Here is a 27,981-nt window from a genome sequence, read left to right on the forward strand (position 1 = left end):
TCTCTGATACAAAATTTGTGCAGACAGCTGATGAAGAGGATCTGCCCAAGCGTAGGCCCCTCCAAGCTAAGCATAAGAATCACACACAAAGTAGAAAGAGAATCCAGAGATATCATTCAATTCAAAGTTGCCTTGATACTATTCATGCCAAGTCCTTATAAAAGCTTTGAAGCAGACATATAAGGAAGATTCATAATGTCATTGACAACCAATGACTTATTACAAAAGTGGAAAAGTAATAAAATAGATGCCTAAGCAATAAGAATGCAATTAAGAAGTTTGATTGATTGATTATGAATAGCTAGCTAATTAATTTTGCTAGCTACCTACCTAAATAGGAGACTTGGGCCTTTTTATTGATGGGTCAACTATGAAGCTTGGGCTTCAACTTAAGGGGCTTGGGATTGGCCCATGGATCATCGGTCCAATTTAGTTTGCATCAATTTCTTATGATTTAAGAGTAACATTTTGATTTGACAATCCTAACCATGTGATTTACGGCTCATAAATAACGGATGATTGTAACAAATAGGCCCCGTCCAAAGGGTTAGGATCATTCGATCTGCATGATTCTTACAACATGGCTTGCTCCTAGTTTTATGAATGAATGGTCAGGTCGATAATAAGTCACCTCGTGTGTCATTTAAAAGGTCTAGGGGTATTAGTAAAAGCCATATGGTGTGGGTGTGGGTGTGTGTGTGTGGGTGTGTGTGTGTGTGTGTGTTTGGCGGGGGTATCCCAAATCGGTTATGTATCGGCCGATACGTAACAGTAACGGTGGGGCCCATTACGCGATATGGGGGCGTAACGGGCGATGGGCCGATATTGTAACCGTAACGGCCGTTACGGGCCAGTAACGGCTGTTACGGGCCTTGAAAAAAAAAAAAAAACTTACCTTTCTTCTTCTCTTTCTTCTTCTTCTTCTTCCTCTTCTCGGACAGCTGCGGCCCTACTGCGACTCCAGCCTTCGTCTTCTTCTTCTTCTTCTTCTTCTTCTTCTCTCTCTCTCTCTCTCTCTCTCTCTCTCTCTCTCTCTCTCTCTCTCTCTCTCTCTCTTTGTTCTTTCCCTCTTTCCCTCTTTTTTCTTTTCTCTCTTCTTCTTTCCCTCTTTTTTCTTTTCGGTTTCCCTCTCTCTTCTTTTTTTTTTTTTTTGCAGGTGTACCACACACCATCTTAGCTGTTGTAGGTACGTGTCACGCTAAGGTGAGCGCTGACACTCCTTGAGCTCCGAGTTGTACGAACGGTTCAAAGGAGATCAAAGTTATATGGGCTCCACAGTGATGTATTTATTATATATACACCGTTCATCTATTTTTAAATATCATTTTAGAGCATTACCCAAAAAATGAATTGTATCCAAAGATCGTCTGGACCACACCAAAAATAGCAACAGAGATGATGATTTTCACCGTTAAACAATTCGTAGGCCCACCATAACATTTCTTTTCCATCCAATCCGTTCATAAGGTCAAAAAGACCTGAATGAAGAGGAAAAACAAATTTCATATTGATCCAAAAGTTCTGTGATCCCAAAAAAGGTTTCAATGGTAGACGTTCAATCCCCCACTGCTTTTTGCAGTGTGGTCCACTTGATAATTAGATTTGTATTCGTGTCAAGCCTTAAGACGATCTCGTCAAATGAATGGACGGTTTAGATATAACACATTCATCACGGGTAGGGCCCAAAAAACTTTGACACGTGCTACACTTCACAATCCGAGTCCCGCCTAATTCGGGTCCTTTAAAAATTGTACACGAGACATATATTACTTAAAATTTACCAATTAAATTATGAACTGCAATTGCTAACTCACAATGCCAAAATCAAATTATTTGAATAGTTTTAATTGTTATTTTGTGGACTTTTATTTTTTAAAATAGGGCCTTTTGATTTTTTTCATGATTCACTATCCAATTAATGTCCACCAATACATAAGTGGGATAATGGCAATAAATTGCATGAATTTAAGGCTAATTTGGGGCATAGATTGGTCCTCCAAGTCAGCCCGAAATTGGCAACGCCATCTACCTGAATTTAATTTCATTTTTTTAAAGAACTATTGGGAGAGATATTAAATTGTTAAGTATATAAATTAGATATTTAGAAAATTAAATATATGAATTTTGTAGTCAAATTCAAGTTACCTGGTTCAAAAATTAATCAGACAGTCCGATACAACTTCTCACCAAAGAGTGGACCGTTACACCACCATAAACATGTTTCAATTTATAAATGAATGCATATTTGGAATGCTTAGAATATTCCAGATTTAATTCATATTTTTTTGGCAAAAAAAAAAAAAAATTTGTGCCGTTACGCCCCCGTATTGCCGTTATGCCCCCATATCCGTATCGGTTTTAGAGGGCACCGTTACGCCAACCGATACCGATACAGGATACCTTGGTCTTTTGGGAAAAGGCGCAGCACTTGTTGCCCCGCGCCCAACCCAAACACCCCCCCCCCCCCCCCCCCCCTCTCTCTCTCTCTCTCTCTCTCTCTCTCATTCATCACTTTCTAGTTAATAGAGCAAGCTTTTGGCCCTAATCACAGTCTATGATAGTAAGACCCACTATCAATGTCATCCGGCCATATGTATGACATCAATAGGATACGGTCAAGTGGACATTTGCAGCAGAAAAGTATGGGATCTATAAGAAGATGACTTTTGAGAATTTTTCTTGTGATTTTTCTAGGAATTTTTAACAGAAAAAGTCGGGAAATGGTCCAAATTTCAGTTTCTCGCTGTGTTGAAATTCTGCCAACATTTGGGTGGCTAGATATTTTTTGTGAGAAATCTGTTTTGTACCCTTGTTTTGGGTCCTAATGCTGAAATTTCCTTGTGCCTTCATGTTTTGATGTTGTGAGGTTGTAAAATAATGTGTGGATTCATGTTGAAGATGGTGGTCATGCAGTTACTGTTCTCCTTTTGCACTTAAGGGTAATAGACGCAAACCGTTGGATGTGATGCCCAAGCCAACTTGACATGGAAGATTTCTACAAGAAATGGAGCTTTCCCTTTCCGTTCATCGTTCCTTCCTTTATTAGGCATTTGTCATCATTTGTGGGCAACCATTATGAGTGTAGTTACTCACTAGTTGTGTAATGTTGTAGGTGTCTTTAAAAGGATTTTGCATGTGAATGGTGGTTTGGTGGCTCAATTCTGCTCGAGTTTGGATAACCTACTATGTGAAGAGAATATTCAATGGACGAGGAAAGCTCATTCTAAAAACAAGCAGCAATCGAAGATCTCGTATCCCACCAAGGTGTGTTTGAGCGTTAGTGTATATGTAACTGTGTGCGCACTATCTCTGTACTCCTGTGGAATGCTATATGTTTCTTTCATGAGTGTGTGTGCGTGTAGAGAGAGAGAGAGATGCTCACAAACTAGTTGGATATTTCAAATTCATCCAACTAGTTGTGCATTAAATAGTAAAAAAAAAAAAAAAAATCCCTCCATGCACATGTAATGTGCCCTCATGAGAGACTACTAGGGCTGTCAATGGGCCGGGGCTCGGGCCTTCCAAATTCAGGATTTTGAATAGGCCTGGCCCAATGACCTAGCCCGAAATAGTTCAAACTCCAGGCCGAGACCAGCCCCAGGCCTGGCCCGTTGACAGCCCTAGAGACTACGTAACATCAAATTCTACATAGGTGCAATGGGAACACGTGTTAAAGATTCGGCCCATTCATCAAATAGGGCTAACTAATTAGATGTTATATGCCAAAAATTAGTAAATGGTTATCATTATTGGAGCCACATGTGCAAGTTGAATCTGGACTGTCTGAACGGATTTCTAACAGGCCACTTTTCTTTTAGAAGAATATTTTACCATTGATTAGAGAAAAATCACATTTTTATATCCTTCACATGGTTCCAACGCACCCTACCTAAGTAACGGACTGGATTTCTTACATGTGGCGCATCGCTCGAATACATCACACATGTACAACTCTCTCTCTCTCTCTCTCTCTCTCTCTCTCTCTCTCTCTCTCTCTCTCTCTCTCTCTCTCGTATGATTACATTCTTTCATGAGAGCTTCATCTCTCTCCAACTAGCCCACCCTTGATTTTTTATGGGCCCACTGTGATGTGCATGTGAGATCCACTCCGACAATTAGATGTGTAATCCCATGCTGGGCCCAAAGACAAAAAAATAATAATAATAAAATTAAATTAAATTAAATAAAAAAATTTTAAAAAAAATCCGGATGACCTTTGATTCAGGTGGACCACACCAAGGGAAACGGTTTAGAGAGAGATGCCCAACCTTGATTTTTACAAGGTCATTGTGATGAGTACATAAAATCCACTCCAACCATTAGATGTCACACTAAAGGTCAAGCTTGGGGCCCAAAAATCAGGCCCATGCATGATTCAAGTGGGCCAAACCAAGGGAAATAGTTTGGAGGGTGAGTTTTTCCTTGTACATTGTTTCCAATCGCGCGGTCCACCTGAAAAACGGATGGGACTGATTTTCAGGACCTAGGTCTAACATGGGGTGACGCACCTGATGGTCGGGGTGGATTTCACATGAACACCATGGTGGGGCCCAACTAAGCCACTACCCCTCTTCCAAAGTGATCTCTTAACTCCTCTCCGAACACTTGTTAGCATTAATTAATCCCCAAATTAGGCAATCAGTTGTGTGTGAGCATTTCATACTCACACACGTGTGTGTGCATGCATACATGCATACATGCACAAATATACATATACACACATACGTGTGTGTGTGTATTAGTGTTAGTCTTTTGGCTAACACACAACCCTTGTTGCACTAAACTTCTCCCTCCCTTCCCTCTTTCCATCTCACCACTTCCTACTTTTACAAGTTGGCTTCATAAAAGAATTTCGGAAATAACAAACTAGAGAATTTGCAATGCAAACTCAGTATCCATCGTGTTGTTTGTGCGGATAACACAAAATGTAACTAAATATAAAGAACCCGGCAACAGCTATTAAAGTAACATCTCTCTCAAGATTGGCATACTGGAATGGCAATCAGAAAATAATAGAAAGACAAACAATATGTTAATACCTTTTAGCAGCAAAAGCAAGAATGCGTTGGCGAGAACGACCTTCCTCATCCACGCCAGTGACACTGTTGATCAAGTTCATGGCAACATTGTCGTGGCCTACATTCTGTTGTTGTGGGCTTTCTTGACTGAAACAAAATCAACAAAAAAGAATATTAAAGAACAAAACATGTAAGGTTTCTTTAGGAAAACTAAATGTAATAAAAATAATTAAAAGAATATTTTCCGTAAGTACTGGCAACAAACACCTCCCCTGAGAAAAGTAAAAACGGAAAACAAATGAACCTACAAGTCCACCAGAACATAATGGGTTAAAAATGAAATAATATCACATTATAAAAGAAGAAAACCTAAAAAGATAACAATTGCTCCAAATGCCTACTGACCTAGTTTCTTTCTTTTTAACACATAATATAAACGCAACAATGAATACTTCTAAACCAGATAATATGGACTACTTTAGTTTCAAAAGTTCCAGAATGAAGTGCTGATCCAATCATCATTCCTGATCAGTTGAATGACTAAATACATAACTCACATATTCACCCTTTAAGGCAGAGAAAGGGAATATATATATATATATATATATATATATATGGCAACAAAAATATCCCAGAATGATGGCAAAATTCAAAAAATACATATCATCATCATCATGCAAGTCTTATCCCAATTAATTGGGTGAAAATTCAAAAATAAATATCACATATATTAACCCTTCCGCTCAAACTTTTTCTTTGATAGGCAATCCAGTATAGAATCCACAACCTCAAGATTGCAATACAGCACCACCCAATTGACATAAGGGTTGAACCCCAAGATTCCCCTGCAAACTCTTGTACACTGACAAAGAGGACCATGAATGCCCAAATGGAACTTCATATCAGGTGATAGTGAGTTTTTCTTACTGAATCAGCACAGTAAGGAAGAAGAGAAATGGCATTGACATGATGCCTTCGAGAAATTTTTTTGTGAACATAGTGGTAGTTGTATCCATATGTTTGGTGTATGCATGAAGGGGATTCAATGTGAGATCCTAACAACATTTTTATTGTCACAAATAGTGGCAATGGGATCTTTAAATGAACAAGCAAATGGGAACTGACTAACAAAGCCACACATTCTCTGTGGTTGTGTGGTATGGCCGCAGGGCATAGAAAGGTACTCAACTTCTTGAACTCGCAAACATCTTGAGTTTCTAGAAAAATGCATAACCCTATAGTGCACCAGCCTTAACGATGGTCAGTCCAATGCCAGCCCAATTGGCATCAAAAGAGAACAAGTGAGGCAACATAGGAAGAAACAGATCTTGAGAAGAGGTACTGCAAACACTGGTCAAAATTAATGAACCACTACATGGGAAGCAGCAACAAACTGGGTCACAATATGAACAACGGATGAAGTGTTCGAGTTAGAAGACGTAAATAAATCAAGTTTCCAAGTTAATGTTGGTGCCTATGGTTGGAAAGGGATAATAGGATCCTTAGAGGAAAATCCTGTATGATGAGCACTGTCTCACAAAGTAGTAAGAATAATAATTAATACAAAATAAGGTGGTTGATCTTCATTGGAGCAAAGCGAACAATAATATTAAAGGAATCTCTCATCATCTTATCAAACAGAATTGAAGAGAGGTATTAAATTGTGGTTGGGAGGTTCAGTGTTCGAACTATCAGTATCGCGCAATGTATCACAACCTTGGGATACAAATACGTATCGGTTATCACACGGGATATATCGTTTGTATCGCGTAATTTATCGCACTTTTTGGGAAACATGGGGAAACATCGGCAAAATGGTTGAATTTTTTATGAAACTTCAGGGATTAATACACACTTTTAAAGAAGAAGAAGAAAGAAGAAGTGCACATGATAATTTTCCTTTGTATAGGGTCCTAAGTTATGCGTTATCTGATTGAACTAAGGTAACTATATTCAAATATGATGCATAACGTTAAAAATTTTGTGGGCCACATATTTTTTTTTGGATCAAGCTGATATTTGTTTTTTCTTTTCATCCAAGTCTGTGTGAACTTATCAATAGGTTGGATGGTCACAGTGGACCTTAGAAAGTTTTCAATAGTGGGGGATCAATGACAAGTGTTTCTTATAGTGTGGTTCACTTGAAACTTGATCAGTTTCTTTTTTGGGACCATGCCATAAAATAAGCAGTCCAAACAGATGGACGACGTTGATATGCAGTACATACATCGATGTGGGCCCTAAAAGTTTACTCATGTACGCAGTTTGTTTGGTTAAATCCAAGAAACCAACAACTTGAATGGGACCCTGACCATGAGGCTACCTCGACATAAGATAGTGTATCAACACCGTTAATTCATTTTAACATATCGTTTTAGGCCATGGGCCAAAAAATAAGGCAAATCCAAATCTAACGTGGACCACACCACACAAAATAGTGGTCATTGAATGACCACCATCAAACTTTTTTGGAGCTACAAAATTTTTAGATCAAGCTAATATTTATGTTTTCCCATCTAGGATTATCAAACCTTATGAATGGATTGGATGGCAAATAAACACCACGGTGGGCCCTAAGAAGCTTCAATGATGGACATCATTGCCACCACAGTTTCTGTGGTGTGGTACACTTGAGCCTTACATCTGTCTCCTTTTTGGGCTGATGCCCTAAAATAACATATGAAAATGAATTGGCGGTATGGATTGGCTGGTGTACCACGCACCAGTGACCTAGCTGGTGTGGGTACGTATCGTGCGAAGATGAGCACTAACGCTCGTCGAGCTCCAATTATACAAACAGTTCAAAGGAGAACAAAGTTACATAGGCTCCACAATAATGTATTATTATATCCACACCGTTCATCCATTTGGAGAGATCATTTTAGATCATGAGCTCAAAAATGCGTCACATCCAAAGCTCAAGTGGACTACACCACAAATATCAATGGGATAATGATTCTCACTGTAAAAACATTTGTAGGGCCCACCATAATGTTTATTTTCCATCCAATCTATTCATGAGGTCACACGGACCTGGATGAAGAGGGAAAACAAATATCATATCGATCCAAAACTTTTGTGACCCTCAAAAGGGTTTCGATGGTAGACGTTCAATCTCCCACTGCCTATTTTAGTGTGGTCCACTTGATCTTTGGATCTGTCTTAATTTTTGGCTCAAGCTTTACGACGAGCTCGTTAAATGGACGAACGGTTTGGATATAACATATACCTCATGATGGGACCCACAGAACTTGGTGACGTCAACACACCATCCAGGTCGGTGGTGTGTGGTACACTAGCCCAGCCGCATCCCGTAATAAGGGCTCGGAGCCCTTTTTTTCGAAGGAGAGAGGGTTCCAGCATTCCGGAACCCTAAAATCTCTACCAAATCTATCATTTGGCCGAGGTTTTCTTTGGATTTTTTTGAGAATTTCTCTTGATTTCGTCGAAAATTTCCCTGGATTTTGTGATTTCTCTGAATTTCGACAGATTTCACCCAAATCTCTCCCAAGTCAGAGATATTGTTGTTGCGATTCGAATGGCCCTTCAAATACAGCTTCCGATTAGGGAGATCTCCTCTACAGGTACCGAAATCTACTTGTTGAAAGTTTTTCTTTTTTTCTTTTCTTTTTTTTTTTCATTTTTTTTGATTAATGATGTTGTACCAACGTCCGGAGTTGTAGTATCGTTGATATCGCACGATATCAAATGATATTTGGTGATATTATGCGATATTTACCAATATATTGATCCATATAAAGATTTCTTCAAATTTTTAGTATCTTTCGAAGGGTTTCATATCGCTGGACTGCGATACCGATAATATCGACCGATAGTATCGATATTTCGAACACTGGGGAGGTTAACAAAGTTAAAGGAAGATAGTGAAGTCCACCTAGTGTTCGAGTTGTCGGTATCACTACAAGTTTCGCTGGCCGAAGATAAAGATATAATATCGTTATCACCGATAATATCGCCAATAACTGGAAATGCAGGGAAAGAGGGGGAAATATAGAGAAAATGGTGGAATTTTTCGGTGAAACTTCAGGATATACCTAAATACACATATTTACATATTCGGGAATGAAAAAATTGCAAAAAGAATGCATTGAATAATAAGTTTCCATTTAATGAGGGCCAAAAGTCATGCATTGTCGTAAGAAATCACTCAAATAGTAACCAAAATGAGTTTATATAATATAAGTATAGTTAAAATATAATAATTAAAACAGGTAAAAGTAAATGAATTAAAAAAGTTTTTGGATAGCTTTGAGACAATGCTGCTTTTCACTTCCCTTGTCCGGATGGCTTGGATTGTACAATTGTTGTTGTTAAACAACCAACATCAAATGGGCCACTGCCAAGAAAAAGGTTTAAAAAAAAAAAAAAAACTAATCCAAAACTTCTGTGGCCCCATGAATGTTTCAATGGTGGAGGTTTAATTTGCATTATTTCCGATCATGTGACCCACTTGAGTTTTGGATATGCCTCATTTTTTGGCCCATGTCCTAACATGATTTAGAAAAATAGATGGGCGGAGTAGGTTTCTCACAAATATCACGGTGGGTCCACCTACCATTCATGGCAAGCCCTTCTTTGAAGGCTGTGTAGGAGTGGATTGCAGATTGAGGAACTCTTAATGTACTGAGTAAACTCCATGGGGTCCACCGTGATTTATGTATTTTATCCACTCCATCCATCCATTTTACGAAACAATTTTAGGGCTTTATTCCAAAAATGAAGCATATCCAAAGCTCAAGTGGACCACACCATAGGAAACAGTGTGAATCGAACGTCTATCGTTGAAACATTCTTGATGGTCATAGAAGTTTTAAATGAAGCTGATATTGGTATTTTCCATCCATCTGTGTCTTTGTGATCTTATGAATAGGTTGGATAACAAATAAACATCACTGTAGGCCATAAAAAGGTTTCAAAGTTGGAAATCATCATTCTCACGATTTCCTGTGGCGTGGTCCAATTGAGCTTTGGATATGCTTCAATTTTTGGCTCAACCCCTAAAATGAGCCCGAAAAATGGATGGACGACGTGGATAAAGCACATACATTCATGGTGGGCCCGACATAGTTTACCCAGTACATTAAAACCATACGAGTAACCCAGTACGGTGGGATTTCTTCACGGTCCATTATTGGGCCATGGGGCTACATCAATAATATAAGATGTATATCTACACCGTCCATTCATTTTGGTAGATTATTTTAGGGCATGGGCCACAAAATCAGTCAGATCCAATTCTGAGGTGGACCACACCATAGAAAATAGTGGTCACTGAATGGCCACCATTAAAAACTTCTTGGGGCCCAAAAGTTTTGATCATCAGCCTGATATTTGTGTTTTCCCTTCATTCAGGTCTATGTGAACCTAATGAAGTGGTTGGGTGGCAAATAAAAAGTACAATGGGCCTTAAAACAAATTTAATGGCAAGCGTTCAATCACATTGTTTCCCATGGTGTGGTCCACCTAAAATGTGGATCTAACTCATTTTTTAGCTCATTCCATAAGATGAGTGTCCAAAATAGATGGAAGGAGCAGATAAAATACGTTACATCATAGTAGGGCCCATAATACCATAAGCAGTTGCGACTCGACTGCAACATGAGCATCATCAGCGTCCTAAAAAAAAAAGGACGCGGATTAGAAACTGACAGGTTGAGTAGCGAGTGGGCTACTGAAGTGACGTCACCAAGTTCTGTGGGCCATACATCATGATGTATGTGTTGTATCCACACCGTCCATCCATTTTGAGATATCATTTTAGGGCATGAACCAAAGAATGAAGCAGATAAAAAGCTGTAGTGGACCCCACCATTGAAAACAGTAGGGAAAGTGATTCCCACCGTTGAAACTATCCTAAGGCCCACCATAATGTTTACTTGAAATCCAACCTGTTCAAAAGTTCTAAAAAACATGAAATAAGGGAAAACACAAATATCAGTTGATCTAAAACTTTTGTGACCTTCAGAAGTTTTTAATGGTGGGCGTCACTGTCCCCACTGTTTTCTGTGTTGGGGTCCACTGGAGCTTTGGATTTAACTCATTCTTTGGATATTGTCCTAAAATGATATCTACAAATGGATGGAAGGTGTGGATACAAAACATACTTCATGGTGGGGCCCACGGAACTTGGTGACATCACTTCAATAGCGAGTCTAGCTACTAAACCTGTCAGTATCTAATCCGCGCATGAAAAAAAGGGGTCCGATGCCATTTTCAAAAGGGGAATAGGGTTTCCCGTTTCTATTTGGAACCCAAATCCCAATCTGAGGGTTTTCATTTCAAACCCAAATCTGCAAATCGAACCAAAATTCCCAAGAGAGCACAGATTATTCACCAGAATTCTCGTTGATTTTGAAAATTTTCATCCATTCAAAGAAAAAAAGAAAGAGGGGAGGTTTTTTCGTACCTACGGAAGACCGAAACACAACTGTTGTCGATCAAGGCCGACCAAATTCTTCTTCCGATCAGGCGTACCTCTTCTACAGGTACCGAAATCACCTTCTTACAATTTTTTTATATTTTATATTTTATTTTTTGGCATTTACGATGCTCTCCCCAAAATGTCTGATACTGCCTTTTTATCGGCGAAATGGAGTTGGTAGCTACATCGAATTTGTTGCCCAACAACTCTGATTATCACGAAAACTCTAAAAAATCGCCGATAATTCGCCGAAAACTGGCAGAGAAACGAAAAAAGGGGTTTTCGGTGTCGCGATGCTGGCGACACCAATATTATCGTCGATATTATCGACTTTTTGCCGATAACTTAAACACTGAGTCCACCCAAAGTATGCTACAAGCTAAACTTCGATGGCAGTTCCTTTGGAAATCTAGGTCTGGTAAGCGTCAGGGGGATTATTAAAAACCATCAGGGAATTACTATGTTGGGCCTCTGGGCGTTTGCAATCATAACTATGCCAAACCAGCTTCTCTTCTTCATAGGGTTAAACTGGCCATCAGCTATAACTTTAACCCTATTATCTTTGAAGGTGACTCGAGCAACACCATTAGGTGGACGAAAACTGGGCATATTGCCCATGGAACATAGCTAAGCTCGTTGAGGAAGCACTGGATTTAGAATTTTGCCCATGCCCATTGTGAAGAAAATCCAGAGGCAAATGCATTAGCAAAAGAGGGTATCACCAAGGAAACTTTACACATTATCGGCAGGAGATGGGAGTTCTTTTTCTTTTCCTAAGGTTGGAAACAATGTTGCATGTTGCTGTAAAAATAGTGCAATGCTATCATATTGTGTATTTGGCATCAGCTTGCGGTTTTCTTCTTCTTAATTGATGAAATAGTTGCATAGTTTTCACTAGTTGCAATCGTATCATCCATGTATTGAGGAAGCATGTCCTCTAGGAGAGAGACCAAGATTAACGTGGATGAATGATGATGGTTTTGAGCAAACACATCTTGACTAATTTTTGGCTTGAACTTCTTTGCAAAGGCAACAAACAAGAGGACAGGCAAAAATAAATACAAGAGGAAAGGGGTTGGAGGTGACATGTAATGAACTTGTCCATTCAAGAAGCATGCCAACATCCAACTAATAGAGCAGCCAACAACGAATAGCTGCAACAGAAATAGTGCACGCATTGGCTATCCTGTCTGCATGAGCAAAGTTCCATTCCGTCACTTCAATATGACCACTGGCAACCACTTAGTGCCATACACGTCAAAATAACTACCAAATCATGTCCTAACTTCATAAAACCAACATTTCTCCAGTTGCAGTTTTTACTAGATGATGGTATGGGAAAACGATCCAAGTCTCATGCTGTTGGAGGCGTAATGAGTGTTGTACACAATTTATTTATTTTTTGAAATGATAGTTGTAGACATTTTTTTAAGAGAGAAATAACAACCATTTTATTAAAAAGCTCGCAGAAAGAGAAAAGAATACAAGCCAACTACGACCAAACAAACCAGCCTAAGCCAATTTGATAACAAAAGCCCAATCCTCTATAAAAGCATTAATTCTTCTAATGAGCTCCTCAAGATCTGCACAACGATTCCTAAAACAGCGATCATTCCTAGCCCCCCAAATAGACCACATCACCGCCATAATTAGAAGCCTCCATCTAGCTCTCCCCACCTTGCTTACCCCTCCACTGTGCCACCCCCAAAGCAACTCCTCCACAAATCTCGACATCACCCAAGCCATGTGGAACAATGAAAAGAAGTGGCTCCAAACCTTACCGACGAAGGAGCAATGGATAAATAGGTGGTCCATTGACTCTCCATCCTCCATAAGGCATATGTTAGGAAGAATCATGGCCCGACGCTGAAGATTATCAATGGTTAGGATCCTCTTCCGACCTAAAAGCCAAACAAAAGTTGTCACCCGGGGAGGGGCCCTGTAGGACCAATGATGAAATGGGTGAGAAGAGTAACCGGACTACGACTTCCCAAAGAGGCAAGCTAACGAATTAACCGAAAAAGACCCGTTTGGGTTTGACGCCCAAATAATCATGTCCTCCCTTTGATCTAGAAATTTGACCCTGGCTAGAGTTACCAGAAGCTTTATGAATTCTCCCAATTCATAATCCGACAGGTTTCTTCTGCAAGGTGCCGCCCAAACCACCAAGTCCCCTGAGAAGAAAAAACATTCTGCCACTGGAACAAGGTGATCAAGAGCAAGGTGAGCAATGCTTGGAAATTGGACTTCAAGCGCCCAGTTTCCGCGCCATACGTCCACCCAAAAATGAATACAGCGACATCAGCCACCGAGAATGCTAATCCTTGACTCAGTTGCCGCCACGGCTTTCCAAATGGTGGAAGCTCTATAGAGAGATGAGTGATTAACAAACCAACCACCCTCAATGGATCCATAATTAGAGTCGATCAATTCCCTCCACAACCTGCCCCTCTCAACCCCGAAGCGCCAAATCCATTTGCCAAGCAAAGCATTATTCATGACTCCCAAGGGTTTAATCCCAGCACTCCCAAGGGTTTAATCGGCTTACATACCTCCTCCTGTCTAAGCAAATGAAACTTCCTCCCCTCACTAGCCCCTTTCCAAAGATAATCCAACGTTATTTTTTCTAGCCTTTCCACCACTGCCTTGGGACACTTGAATAAAGACATAAAGTAGACAGGCATATTGGAGAAAGCTGCCTTAATAAGCGTCAGCCGGCCCCCCAAAGAGAGATGGCATCACTGTCAAGAGGCTAACTTCCTCTCAATCCGCTCAATAACCTTGTCCCAAAGATGCTTAGCCGGCTTTCCAATGCAGAGTGGGAGGCCCAAATATGTGGAGGGGAAAGTATCCAGCTTGCAACCGAAGATACTAGCCAAAATACAAAGCTCCTCCTTTCCCATGTTAATACCAAGCATTTCCGACTTAGCAAAATTAATCTTCAACCCAGAAACCGCTTCGAAGCACACCGTTAACTTCCAAAGGCTATCAACTGCATCTTCACTAACATCACAAAATAGGATCATATCATTAGCATACTGAAGATGACAAATTTGACTTCCCACGCTTGATACTTTGAACCTATTGAACAACCCACCCTCAACACCTTTGGACAGCATCCAACTAAGGGGCTCTCCAATAACCACGAACAGGTACAATGACAATGGATCCCCTTGCCTCAACCCCCGCGAGGATTTGAAAAAGCCTTTACGAGATATATTGACAAGAACCTAGAAGGAGAGGGTTTGCACACAAGAACTAATCCATCCCCTCCACTTCAAACTGCATCCCAGCCTATCAAGCATGTAATCCAAGAAATCCCAATCAGCATGATCATAAGCAAGGTATTCAAAAACGGTAACGGTCGCCATTACTGTTACGATATGGGCCATAATGGCCATTACGACCCGCATAACGGTCATTATGGCTTTTTTTATATTTCTAGAAAAAAAAAAAAAAAAAAAACCATTTCGACACCGTTACAAGGCCATTACGATCCGTACAAGACTATTACAGGCCATTACGAGTAGTTTTCCTGTAACGGCCATTACGTAACCGTTTTTTAATAGCTTGGTCATAAGCCTTCTCAAAATCCAGCTTGCACACAAGGCCACTCTTCCCCTCCCAGTGTCTAGAGTCGATGCATTGGTGAGCCGGTAAGGCGCTATTCAAAATCTGACGACCAACAACAATGGCGAACTGATTTTCCAATATAACTTTAGATAACACCTCCCTGACCCTGAAAGGTAACACCTTCGCTAGAATCTTATAAGGTCCCCCGATAAGGTTGATGGGTCTAAAATCTTTGAGATGCTTGGCCCCCTCTACTTTTGTAATAAGATCTATGAAAGATGCCCCAAGTTCTGTGGATAAACGGCTCCTCTCTGAAACTTCAGACACAAAATCCATAAAGTCCTTCTTGATCACGTGCCAAAACTTCTGAAAGAAAAGCATAGGAAATCCACTAGAGCCCCGCCTTGTCCCCACACATGGACCGAAGAGTCGCTACAACTTCATCTTCTAATATTGGTCTCTCCAACAATTAAGCTTCCTCTGGGGGATTTTGGAAAAATGAAGGTTATCCAATCTAGTTCTGCCCTAGCGTTCATCTATCAACATGTTTTTGAAATAAGAAACATTAGCCACGCTGATTTTGATTTTATTCGCGATCCTCTCTCCCTCAAATCTCCAAGGAGGATATTCTATTTGTGCGGGCCCGGGCACTAGCAATACTGTGAAAAAAGTGAGTGTTCCTATCTCCTTCCTTCGACCACACCGCTTTAGATCTTTGGCACTATTTGATCTCCTCTTCTTTAGCCTTTTTCGCGAGGTTAAGAGTAAGGATTTCCCTCCTAGCCCTATTTTTAGTTGAAAGGACACCCTTTCTTGGATATCGAGCACTTGAATTTCTTTCGTCATCCTATCGAACTTAGCCTCCCTCAGCCCAAGAACCTCCTTTTTCCACCCTTTTAGCTTGTCCTTAAGCATTCTAAATTTTCTAAACAATGTATTTAATTTATTCGGAGCTATTGGAACGGGATCCATTTTTTAAGAATATGAGTAGAAGCATTTGTAACCAGCGTAACCTTCCATCGAAAAAGAATCCCACCAATCTGCCACCAACAAAGAAAAGCCATCTACTTCCAACCAGGCCACTTCAAATCCGAAAGGTTTTGGGCCCCAATCTTCTTTGGAGATCTCTAGCGCAATTGGCATGCGATCAGATACCATCCTAGGGACCACGTTGATGCACCAATGAATACTGCTACAGTCAATCAACCGACACCAGAAATCAATACAACCTCAACATCATCGGTGGCTCCTGACCATTCGACCATGTGAAAGTGGGCCCACTCATCGGCAAGTCCACCAAGTCATGCCTATTGACCCAATCTAAAAAGGAAGCCATGCTCTTAGACACTTCCCCCCTTTGACTTCTCATAGGAGAAACTCACAATATTAAAATCACCACCAAGACACAGTGGCACATCCCACCTTCCTCTAACATTGTCAAGTTCTTCCCAAAAACTGTCATGGAGAGACGATTGGCATGGCCCATATACAAAATAAAAAACCCAATGAAAATTGGATGAGATGTCCTATAGAAACACCGGAGCAGAAAAAGAACCAAGAAAATAATCAATTTTCTTCCAAACATCGGACCTCCAAGCGACGAGAATTTCCCCCGCAGACCCCATCACATTAACCGCAATCCAATCCACACTCTTTGACTCCCAAACAGAATTAAGCATACCTGGATTGCAAGAAGGAAGCTTTGTTTCCTGAAATGTGATTATGCCTACCTTCGATTTCTTGCAAATCTTCCTGATCTAGGCCTTTTTAATCCTATAGCCCAGCCCTCGAACATTTCAAGAAAGAATTAACATTGGGCACCTCCTTTCCCTATTCTCACCCTCTTACCGCCACTTGCTTTCGTCGCGAGTTTGTAATTGATGGAGCAATTGAGACTTAACAATTCTCGCATACTCTTGGAGGACTTCTTCGGCTTGGAACCTTGTCCCTCTTGATCCCTTTGCGCTGCGCTGGCCTCAGCAAAATGAAAAAACTCATAGACATCCTCGTTCGAGAACCATAGGATAGGCCCACCAATCCTTCCACTCTGAACAGTGCATCTTTTGCCCACATAAATTATTCCCTTGTGCTTGAACCCTCCCATTGTAGATTCCGAAAAGATGAAGAGTCTTCAATCAGCCCACTAGAAACAATCAATACTATGGTAGTAGATGTCTTCTTGCAACAAAGAGGTGTGACCATCAACGCTCCCTCAAGTTTCTCCCCAACTAAAACCTCCACTGCCAATTGTTGCTCCCCTTCCTCTAGGATCGAGTTGTCCTTGCTTATCATAGGCCCCACGTCTCCTTGAGAATCATAGCTAAAATTGTTCCTGGCAAGTTTGAACTTCTCAAAGTCATCTTCCGCACTTACTTATCAAGGTCGCGTTTCTCCAGAGCTCCCTGATCTTCAAAAGAAGTCCCTAGCGAAAGGATATATCGAGGGGATGGACTAAACGAGAGGCATTCGGATCACACATGACTTCACTTATGTCGCATGTGGGAGTAAAAAACCCCACCTGCACGTGCATGGGAATCGGATTCACTTGAGACACGTGACTGAAGAATGAACACGTGTTCCACTTGGCCTTCTACTTGCCGTGTGTCACCATCTGGAGCATCAACAAAATCAAACAGCTGGAATCCACTTTCGAGACAATTGTCCGGCTCGACACTCCGAACCAAGCAATGAGGATGAGCTTCGACGTCCAAGCCATGGTTTGGGACAGGATTGGAATCTGAACCTACCATTTGAAACAAGCCTGCAGCTGCATATGTAAGGATATGTGCTCCTGTGGAAGACAAAACACTAGATGTCTTCTCCCAAAGCTTCCCTACCTTACCTACCACGTTTACAACCACCGCTTCTCGACAAGTGTCGTGGATCATATCCGGTACTCCCTTGGATGACCTTGCCTGTAGTCCTTCGTTGAAAATGCCCTAGCATCCATGTCTATCGTTGTCACACCCAGCCACACAACCTCCACACCGCACCCCATCGAGGAGAAAGGAGCCTTGGCTCCTCCTTTTGCACCCACATAGATACCTGCCTATCCCTGATCATCACCTTCATTGAGCTTCTTGTAGAAAGACCCCTTCTTCTACCTCACGCGGACTCGAATCACCCCCATTTCCTCACCAGCCTCCATGGCTGGGTCGATTTGCAGCACTTTCCCTAAACAAGAAGCTACTTCAAAATCGAACATAGGGAACTCTTCCCATCTCCATCTCTTCCCAATAGGTCCATTTCCATTCAAAGTTGCAGCCATGGAAAGGGTGTCGACATTCACATCAGGCACTGGCCAAAGCCATACTTCATTCTAACCTATGGATTTAATTGAGTACTTATCCAGCTGCTAACGACAACACTCGTCCAACCACTAAGCAATCTGAGATATTGTAGCCCATGGGAAGGTGGAGAGAACAACCTATAACGCCCCGAAATTCTGACTCTTGTGGACAACACGAGAAGCCAAGTTTCCAGGCTTTAATTGAATATCTCAGAGTATAAATACTCCGCATCTTCTTTACAATCATTATAATTCATATTTTCATGGCAATCATGGCGTAAATGATAGGAACAAATCTCATTCCATTTTAAATAACTATTCTAAGCTCCACTCACTAAAGTCCAATCAAGCACAAAAATAAAATCCAAGTTTTGTACTCCCATGAGGGGACTTATTAGAATTTGAATTTGAATAAGCTACCATTAAAGGAAAACAAAAAATAAATAATATCATGGCTAAGCCGCCTCAGCTTCATTGTCTGCCATTTGTTGCCATGACCCAGTGTACTCTTCTTCATGGAGCTCTTCTATGGGATTGTCACCTGTAAAGTCTACGATTTTTCCATAAGATGAATAACTTGCCTAGGTTCAACTCAGTGAGGGACTCCCTCCATGAGTAACACACAACAATCACATAATCAGCATGCGTATAATTCATCCAAAACATCTATATAGAATCTTCTTAATGCAATGTATGATATGCATGCTCTAATGGGGGTACCCGACTAGATGAAACAGGGATGCCCACGCTTTCCCCAAAACAAGATTCCCATCCTTTTGGCGGAAACGGGATTTCCCATGCTTTCACATAATCGCTAGCCACCAAAGGTTCCAAGCCTACCAGTGAGATGGTGACCCCACCACTGTCACAAGCTCCCCAAAACCCAACTAATGAAACAGGATCCCCGCACTTTCACTAGATAGTGTACAACTAGAGAAACGGGAATAGTCGACACTTTCTCCATGGTAACACCAGAGGGGTTGACCCAACTCCTGGATCACAGTGAATGCATGAATTAAGTCCAATCCTTTAGTTAATCCAATTTAATCTCCAACCGATTTAAGATGTGTACACTCTCTAAGTTGCCACTACATCAACCACATTCTAAAATATCATGGTCCACCATGCCCTAAGATGGTCGTTGCCCTTCACATGACACCTAACATGGAGGGACGGTTACACCTAGTCATAGTGCTACTCATGACTCAAAACCGTAATTATCCACACATGGATTCATAACAAAGAATAATCCAAATCACTTGGATTCTCCTAAAACCATAACAATCTACTCAAACGTGGATGCGTGGGTCCTTGAGATGTGGCATTCCAATCACATATGTCCCACATGACATCACAACCTATATGAACCATACCGAGTTCATTCTCATATAATTCCATCATGTAACATCTCTAAACATATCATATTTGCATATACAACTTGTAACAATTCTAAACATATATCCACGAGTTCACAAAAACATAAACGCCATATTCCAAAAAATTTCCAGCAACATAACTTCGCATAAACACCATGATAACCATCATCAAATAAAGCACAAACATACTCAAAGATAGGCTAACTCAACCTACATTGTATAAGGTCCATTTGAGCTAGTTTGGTGGGTGAATCGAGTTGACTCGGCGGGTTAACTCGCATAATGAGTTGACTCACTGAGTTACACATCCCCACATGTATTACAATCATGAAACATCATTCACAACATTTGATCACCACAAGTACACGAACTATGTGGTTTCTAACACCATACGGTCATTAGACATGAACCCATGTACAAGTAGTTTGAATCCCTAACCTAACTTTGCTCAATCTCTAATCTAAACACATACATCCATGTAATTAATCACTCAACGCATGATTCACAACATTAATTCATCACAAATCAGAGATTTAGCATAAAGGATTTGAATCAAAACAAACAATCAATCAACAATTGAAAACAACCTACAACTACATGAAGGTTAAGCTAGTGTTGGGGAAATGCTAGAAGGGATCCTCACCTCGGCCGATGAGAATGATCTAAACAAACTTGGATGATGATGATCCCAAGCACAAGAGGGTTCAACACACTGGGCCTGCTCCATGGGCGTTCCAACAAGGGTGGATGGTGTGGGCTTCATCATACATAAGGTGGGGTCCACACCTCAGTGGACCACCCCACAATAATGGAGAAAAAAAAAAGCTGATAAACATGGCTAAACTTCCATTCAAACAGACAACAAATGGGCCTAAAATTTTCTGGACAGCAGCATGTTGTTGTACATTCCAGCCCATAAAGCTTGCTGGAAGATTGATATTCGTCACATAGATCACGATATGGCCTACCTTAGTGGGCCACACAGACCCTAGACCAGACTACTAGTTGCATTTCACCTTGTATGTCAAAATGGGTAGCAAGATGGGCCGTCGAACATCCAGAAAATGGACAACAAGACCGTCTCACCTTGCTGGACAGTCTGGGCGTCATGGCCACTCTAGGTGGGCCACGCCCACAGGGAAAAAGAGAGAGGAGTAGAGGGGGAAGGAAAGAGAGAAAGAGAGAGATCCACGGCCATGGGAGGGGGGGCTTCGTCACTATGAGCCCCTCCAAACAAATCAAACCATACATCAATGGGTTCCATGCATGCATGGACCCTACATCTGAAAATCTGAGGTGGGGATGCCATCCTCACCATGAAATCAGGGTCTAGATGACCCATCAAAGCCATGGATTTAAACAAAACATTATGATGGGGTCCATGGAGAATAGCCCCATCATGGCTTATGCATGCAACAAGAGTGGGCCATTGGCTACACCTATGGGGTCAAGTAGGATCTCCACCATTGATTGGTGGGTCCTACATGCTCCCATGTAAGAAAAATCAATAATCTAAGGAAGAAAACAAAATACCCACTCCTAGGAATGACACCCACCTCAAATCTCCTTCTTCTTCCACCCTTAGGTTCTAATGTTGGATTTAATGGTGGTGATAGGTTCTTAAGGGCTGGATTAGGGAGGCTAGAGCTTGCAATGGTGCTGGAAATGGAGGTTGCTTGGGACTTTTGGGGCTCTCTAGCAGGGGAGAAATGACGAACAAAGAGGAGATAAGAGAGAGAGAGAGAGAGAGAGAGAGAGGCTAGCTAGCTAGGGAAACGATTGCTCTTAGGAAGGGGTTGGCATGCTTGGCATCATTACAAGGCATGCTTACTAGAGTAGGGTGATGTCACCCCTAGGCTAGTAGCCTAGGGTGACTACTAGCCTAGGGTGACATCATCCAAATGATAATTCCTAGGAATGCTCAATATCTTGAATAGCTATGGCCCCGCAACGTGCAGTCTACGGCTATGATGATGCGCGGGCCATAACTCTCAATATAAGCATCGCATAGGTGCACGAGACGCGGCGTTGGAACCGTGGCGACGGCGCAATCGCAATGGCATAAGTCTCGGGTTGAGTGGGCTCGGGTTCACAGGACGCAACTCAGGATCGCTCGCAAATGCTATCTATAGGTCACGGGTCGCCGGGATTCGACGGGGTGGATCGCGGGATCCTAAGGAATGGAATGGTACTAGGACACAAGCCTGACAGCTCTCCCCTCCTAATAAAAATTTCGTCCTTGAAATTTACCATCACGCAGAACAAAATAAGAAGGAAGAGAAAACATGGCATCGCATAAACATATATATCAAAAATAGAATACAAGGCACAATCAATCTACAAAAAGATAGGGATAGCGCTCTCTAATCTCAGCCTCGCGCTCCAAGACGCCTCCTCGACACTATGGTGACCCCACTGCACTTTCACCAATGGAATGATCTACATGGGTCTCCCAATTGTTGGGCCGAGGTTGTATGGCAGACTATGCAGATCTCCCAATTGTTGCCAGACTATGTAGATCATTCCTATGGTGAAAGTGCAATGGGGTCACCATAGTGTCGAGGAGACGTCTTAGGAGCGCGAGGCTAAGATTAGAGAGCGCTATCCCCATCTTTTTGTAGATTGATTTTGCCTCGTATCCTATCTTTGATGACCTATAGATATCTTCTTCTTCTTCTTGTTCGACGGCGACTTGTAGATATCTTCTTCAACGACCTTCATCCGTGACCTGTAGTAGATATCTCCTCCTCCTCCTCCTCCTCCTCCTCCTCCTTCTTCTCTCTCTCTCTCTCTCTCTCTCTCTCTCTCTCTCTCTCTCTCGCTCTCTCTCTCTCTCTCTAGGACGTGGGGGCTAGGGTTGCTGGAGTTGCGCTAGGGTTTTGAGGAAATAACAATAAAGAGAGTGGGTTTCATGTATATAACACGAGGGAGGCAAGGGTTGGACGTCCCATGCATGGGATGGCCTTGGACGGTCCACTCTTATGACTCTAACATGGTGTTTTGAGAAATCCACTCCACTATTCTAGTTTGGGATGAAAAGGGTCAGAATATGCAATTTGTTTGGGAGTCCACAACTCACAATGGTGGATCTTGAACGGGGCTCGCTTAATGGACCGTCATGGCATCACAATCGGATTCACACCTTCCACCAAAACTCATAGTCTTGTTAGAAAAATCATCATTCAACTTTTCATCCATAATTTTAAGGGAAGTTGGAAAGACTACCTACCACACGCAGAGTTTGCCTATAACATTAGTTTTCAAGTAAGTATAGGTATGGCACCCGACAAAGCTTTATATGGCTACCCATGTCATGCACTGCATTGTTAGGCAGAAGTAGGTGAGTGTAGTTTGATTGGGCTCGAGATCATCCAAGTCACTTCAGAGAAAATAGATATCATTCGGATGTACAAGCTACGTAGAGTAGACAGAAAAGTAACATAAATACAAGACGTCGAGATCTTGAGGTCCTGGTGGGGCGACCATGTGTTTTTGGAATTGTTACACGTTGTATATACAACTATGATATGTTTAAAGGTGTTATATGATGGAATTATATTGGAATGAACTTGGCATGTTCATATAGGTTGTGATGTCATGTGGTACATATGTGATTAGAATGCCACATCTCAAGGACCCGCGCATCCACATGTGATAAGATTGTTATGGTTTTGGGAGAATCCAAGTGATTTGGAATATTTTTTGTTATGGATCCATCTGCGGATAATTACGATTTTGAGTCATGAGTAGCACTATGACTAGGTGTAACCGTCCCTCTATGTTAGGTGTCATGAGAATGGTAACGACCATCTTTTTAGGCATGGTGGACCATGAGATTTTAGAATGTGGTGGATGTGATGGCAACTTGGAGAGTGTGTTCATCTTAAATCGGTTAGATATTAAATTGGACTAACTACAGGATTGGACTTAATTTATGCATTCGCTAGGATCCAGGAGTTGGGTTAACCACTCTAGGTGTTACAATGGAAAAAGTGTCGTCTATTCCTATTTCTCTAGTTGTACACTATCTAGTGAAAGTGCATGAATCCCGTTTCATTAGTTGGGTTTTGGGGAGCTAGTGAGAGTGGTAGGGTCGCTGTCTCACTAGTAGGCTCAGAACCTTTAGTAGCTAGCGATTATGTGAAAGCGTGGGAATTCTTGTTTCCGCCAAAAGTATGGGGATCTTATTTTGGGAAAAGCGTGGGCATCCATATTTCATCTAGTCAGGTACCCCTATTAAAGCATGCATATCATGCATTGCATTAAGAAGATTCTATATGGATGTTTTGGATAAATTATACACATGCTGGTTATATGATTATTGTGGGTTAATCTTAGAGGAATTCCCTCACTGAGTTGAACCTAAGCAACTCATTCCTCTTGTGGAAAAACCACAGACTTTGCAGTTGACAATCCCATAAAAAAGCTCCACGGAGAGGAGTATAATGGATCATGGCAACAAATGCTAGACAATGAATGGAACATAGAATAGTTATTTAAAATGATAGTTTATTTACATTTAAATTGTAACATCCCCTCATGGGAGGACAGAACTTGGATTTTATTTTCATGCTTAATTGGACTTCGATGAATGGAACATAAATTAGTTATTTAAAATGGCATTAGATTTATTTTCCTGTCATTGCCATGATTGCCATGAAAATATGAATTATAATGCAGAGTATTTATACTCTGACATGTTCAAGTTAACACCCGGGAACTCGGCTTCTCGTGTTGTCCATGAGAGTCAGAATTTTAGGGCGTTACACGACCGAACCTTGAAGGCTGAAGTCAATCCCAAGATTTCGGAATAACCTCCGAACTTAGCTTGATAACAGATTCTCCTACTTGTTGTTCCAGCTTCAAAAGAAATATTGATTTCTGAGACAACCCTCCTTCTTGAAAGATTCCTCTCCTCAGTTATCTTCACCTCACCTGAGGCTTCCTTCCCATGTACTACATCCCTGTAAGATGTCAACCCCTCACCTCTACTTAAAGGACTCGGAGAAGGTCCCTCCCCGACAAACCTTCTCTTCAATTCTCTCGAGAGAATCCTCTCCTGTTTGGCTTTCCCTCCGCTTTGCTCCCTCCCCCTATGGGACTGCTCAGGACCAAACCGAGCCCTTTGGACCAACAGTTTCTTCCCCCTGAAACTTTCGCCATGCAACAACGCCACTGGCCAAGCAAGCTCTTCCTTCAAGTTCATTCTCACGAATGTGAATCCTCTACCACTCGCCGTGAACCTATCTCGAGGAATCACAACATCCATCATAGCACCAGCTCTGCCAAAAACCCTAGCGAAATTGACAAGGAGCCACCCTTCCGGAAATCCTTGGATGAACAACGTGGGGTAGCTTAAGAGGTTTGTCGTCCTTCCCGATTTAGTCTTTACATGCTTCCTCATGCTGTTAACCGTTTCCCACTGAGCATCCTCTTCTACTCCAGTAGTATCCATGATCTTCTCCTTGCCCTTTGAGGAATTCCCTTAAGACAAAGAACCAGTTACATTTAGAGAAGCTGTAAGCGAATCAGTCCCAACTTTCTCCTCCTCTCCCTTTTGTCGTCCCTTCTTGCTCTTGTGCGTCATTTCGAATCCCTTTTAACACTTTCTTCTTCTTCTTCTTCTGATAGTTACGCTTTCTTCTTCTTCTTGCTCTTGCACATTTGTAGACATCATGTTTATCAATTAAAGAAAAAATATTAAAGAAAAGAAAAAGTTTCTCTAGGCATTATTTGTTGCCAACATGGATTTGACATCCCCCCCTAGAAGATTGAGGATCCCAAAAGAACAAAAAGGAACCAAAAACACATGATGATGGAGAGTAACAAGTAATGTTCAATGGTCAATGAAACAAATAAGATCGACAAAAGGCCGAGAAAAAACATGAATACATAGTTTTATTGGCGTAGAAACAACCAGAGATAGCTAATTGAGGAGGCACTTGTAAAGAGCTAGTACTAGAGGAGCAGAGAAGTGAACACTCACAGCTTTCGTGGGAGAATAAAAAAAAAACGAGATATCTGATCTAGAAAAGCGTTGTGCTATTAGAAGTGCTGATGGGGGCCGATGTAAGAGTGTTGCATAGAACAGAACAAGAACATAATTGCTTAACCGGAGGACGAGGGGCAAAAATACTATTGACCAAGAGAATCCTCAGATAAGTTATCCATAGAGGAAAAGAGAACGAGCACTGAGTAATTGGCACAAGGAAATCATGGAGGAAGAAAAAAAAAATGCTTTCAAGAAGTTAACATGTATAAAGATCTGAAGTCAATGGGAGATTTCAGGATCATAACATCAACAACCCTTTGCGTGAGTAACCAATCCTGAAAAAGAGAAGATGGTGGCGAGCAGCAAGAGTTTATCAGACCGGTGTAATGAAACACAAAAGTGTGGACGAGGAATGCTATTTGACCCAAGCATCACCATCTGACAAACACAAGCACTCAACACATGCCCACATCACATGTGTGAGAATTTTGGATCATTCATCAGGTGGACCCCACCTCAGATGTTCCTTAGCCCAAAAACCCAGCCTAGCCACTCATTAGTTGAATCACACATGTACATCAGAAACAGATGGTTAAAAGAAATATGACCAATGGTGCACGTTCTAAATATAGCCCACCCAATGAATAGGCTAGCCTGACTTTTCGACTATCACGCATCCATTGAGGAACTGTCATGATGAAAATCCTAGATCTCACACCTGTGTTACACATCGGCACATGTTGGGCAGGAGTGGAATTGCAGAACAGGATGCGAGTAGCCAAACCCAATTGACCTGATGACATATGGTTTATCTTAGCACATGTCCTTGATAGAGTGGAATTGCGGAACAGGATTCGGGTAGCCAAACCCAATTGATAAGGCTTAGAAGACAATGATGATGATTTAAAAATGACCAAAATAGCCTTGAATCCCATCACAATCATATAGGCTTTTCTAAATGGGTCGTATCTCACTCAAACAGTATTGGAATTGCATGATCTCCGGCTCGTTTAGCTGAATAGACCTTCAAAGGGGACCAGTTGTGCATCACCCTAACATTGTTCGATACCCAAAAAGTAGCCCACTAAAAATGTGACAAAAGTACTAGCAGAAAGATCAACTAATTCTAACTGTAATAAGTAACTAAATGACCACCGATTAGATCCATAGTGCATGTTGGGAATGCTATCTTCTATCAGATAAACATAACCATCAAAATGTTGGATTCTTCAATCTAGACTGTTGGACACTCCAAATCCTTAATCAGGGTCCTCAAACAGGCCTGTTCTTCAAGCATCCAACTTGTGTGGGCTGGATGCATCAACATGTCCCACAGATTATCATATAACTCTACTAAATCTAATCCTTCTCAAGAAATCCAGTTGCAATACTTCAACCAGCAATAACATGACAGAACCATTTTTCTACAAAATCGACATCTGAACCGATATTGAAAACTGACCTATGTGAGGAGCCCACATCCCGCCTTTCACCGTCGGAGGCAGTGGCCGTGCTCCTACGCAATCCCCCTCCCTCTTCAGAAGCCTCATTTCGTTCCGGCGATTTCTCTTCCTTCAACTCATTCAAGAGCTCCCTCATCGTGAGAGTCCGATTTTCTTCGCCGTTCCCGATCTCAGAACGCTCGATCTCATCAGACGGTGAGGGTTTCTCCACGTCGTTCGATCTGATCTCGGTCTCTTCTTCAACTGCAGGATCCGGATCGGCTTTTGTAGGAAGATCCGGCTCGCTTCCGTTAGGAAATTCCGGATTCTCCCCGTTTTTGGGTTCCGGTTCGTCGCCGTTTGAAGGCATTTCCAGATAACAGGGTTTTTGTGAGGGACAAGATCTTGGGACGGGAAAATTACCGGGTTTTCCTGAGAGAGAGAGAGAGAGAGAGAGAGAGATCTCCTCGCACTGCCTTCAGTTCAATCGCAAAAGAGAGGAATTCTGAGGGAAACGGTACGGTGCCCACGATTGTACTGAAAATCCCATGCATCTTATCTCTAAACCGTACACGTGGATGATTGAGACCATCCGTTCTTCATAGATGAACAGAATCAAGATGCATTCCACGATACCAGGCATCCGATTTGTGGATTTAAATGCATGGTGAGATCAAAATAATTGAACGGTTGCGACACAGCAGAAAAAAAAAGGTGCCTGAAATTCTCTGATCAGTGTTGTCTCTTGATTTCTCACCGTCCATTGTCAGGGACACTAGATGGATGGTCTCGATTTAATATTATTTCTTCCAATTGTACTGTGGGAGGTAGGTTGTATGGGACTTCTCA

The 27,981-nt window shown here is 41.6% G+C and overlaps 1 protein-coding gene across 2 annotated transcripts in view; it reads right to left on the minus strand.

Moving 5' to 3' along the window:
- Positions 1-27,623, minus strand: part of LOC131248579 (protein HLB1) — a 77,596-nt gene extending 49,973 nt beyond the window's left edge. The window contains exons 1-2 of one of the 2 annotated variants that reach the window (XM_058248923.1): positions 27,153-27,623; positions 5,040-5,165 (exon numbers count right to left, since the gene is read on the minus strand). In XM_058248923.1, the coding sequence (XP_058104906.1) occupies positions 5,040-5,165; positions 27,153-27,502 (476 nt within the window). In that variant the 5' untranslated portion in view covers positions 27,503-27,623. The remainder of the gene's footprint in view (positions 1-5,039; positions 5,166-27,152) is intronic. The other variant, XM_058248922.1, reaches the window with a different exon arrangement.
- Positions 27,624-27,981: the final 358 nt, after the last annotated feature.

Source organism: Magnolia sinica, chromosome 6 (assembly GCF_029962835.1).
Source record: "Magnolia sinica isolate HGM2019 chromosome 6, MsV1, whole genome shotgun sequence".
Classification (NCBI taxonomy): Eukaryota; Viridiplantae; Streptophyta; class Magnoliopsida; order Magnoliales; family Magnoliaceae; genus Magnolia; species Magnolia sinica.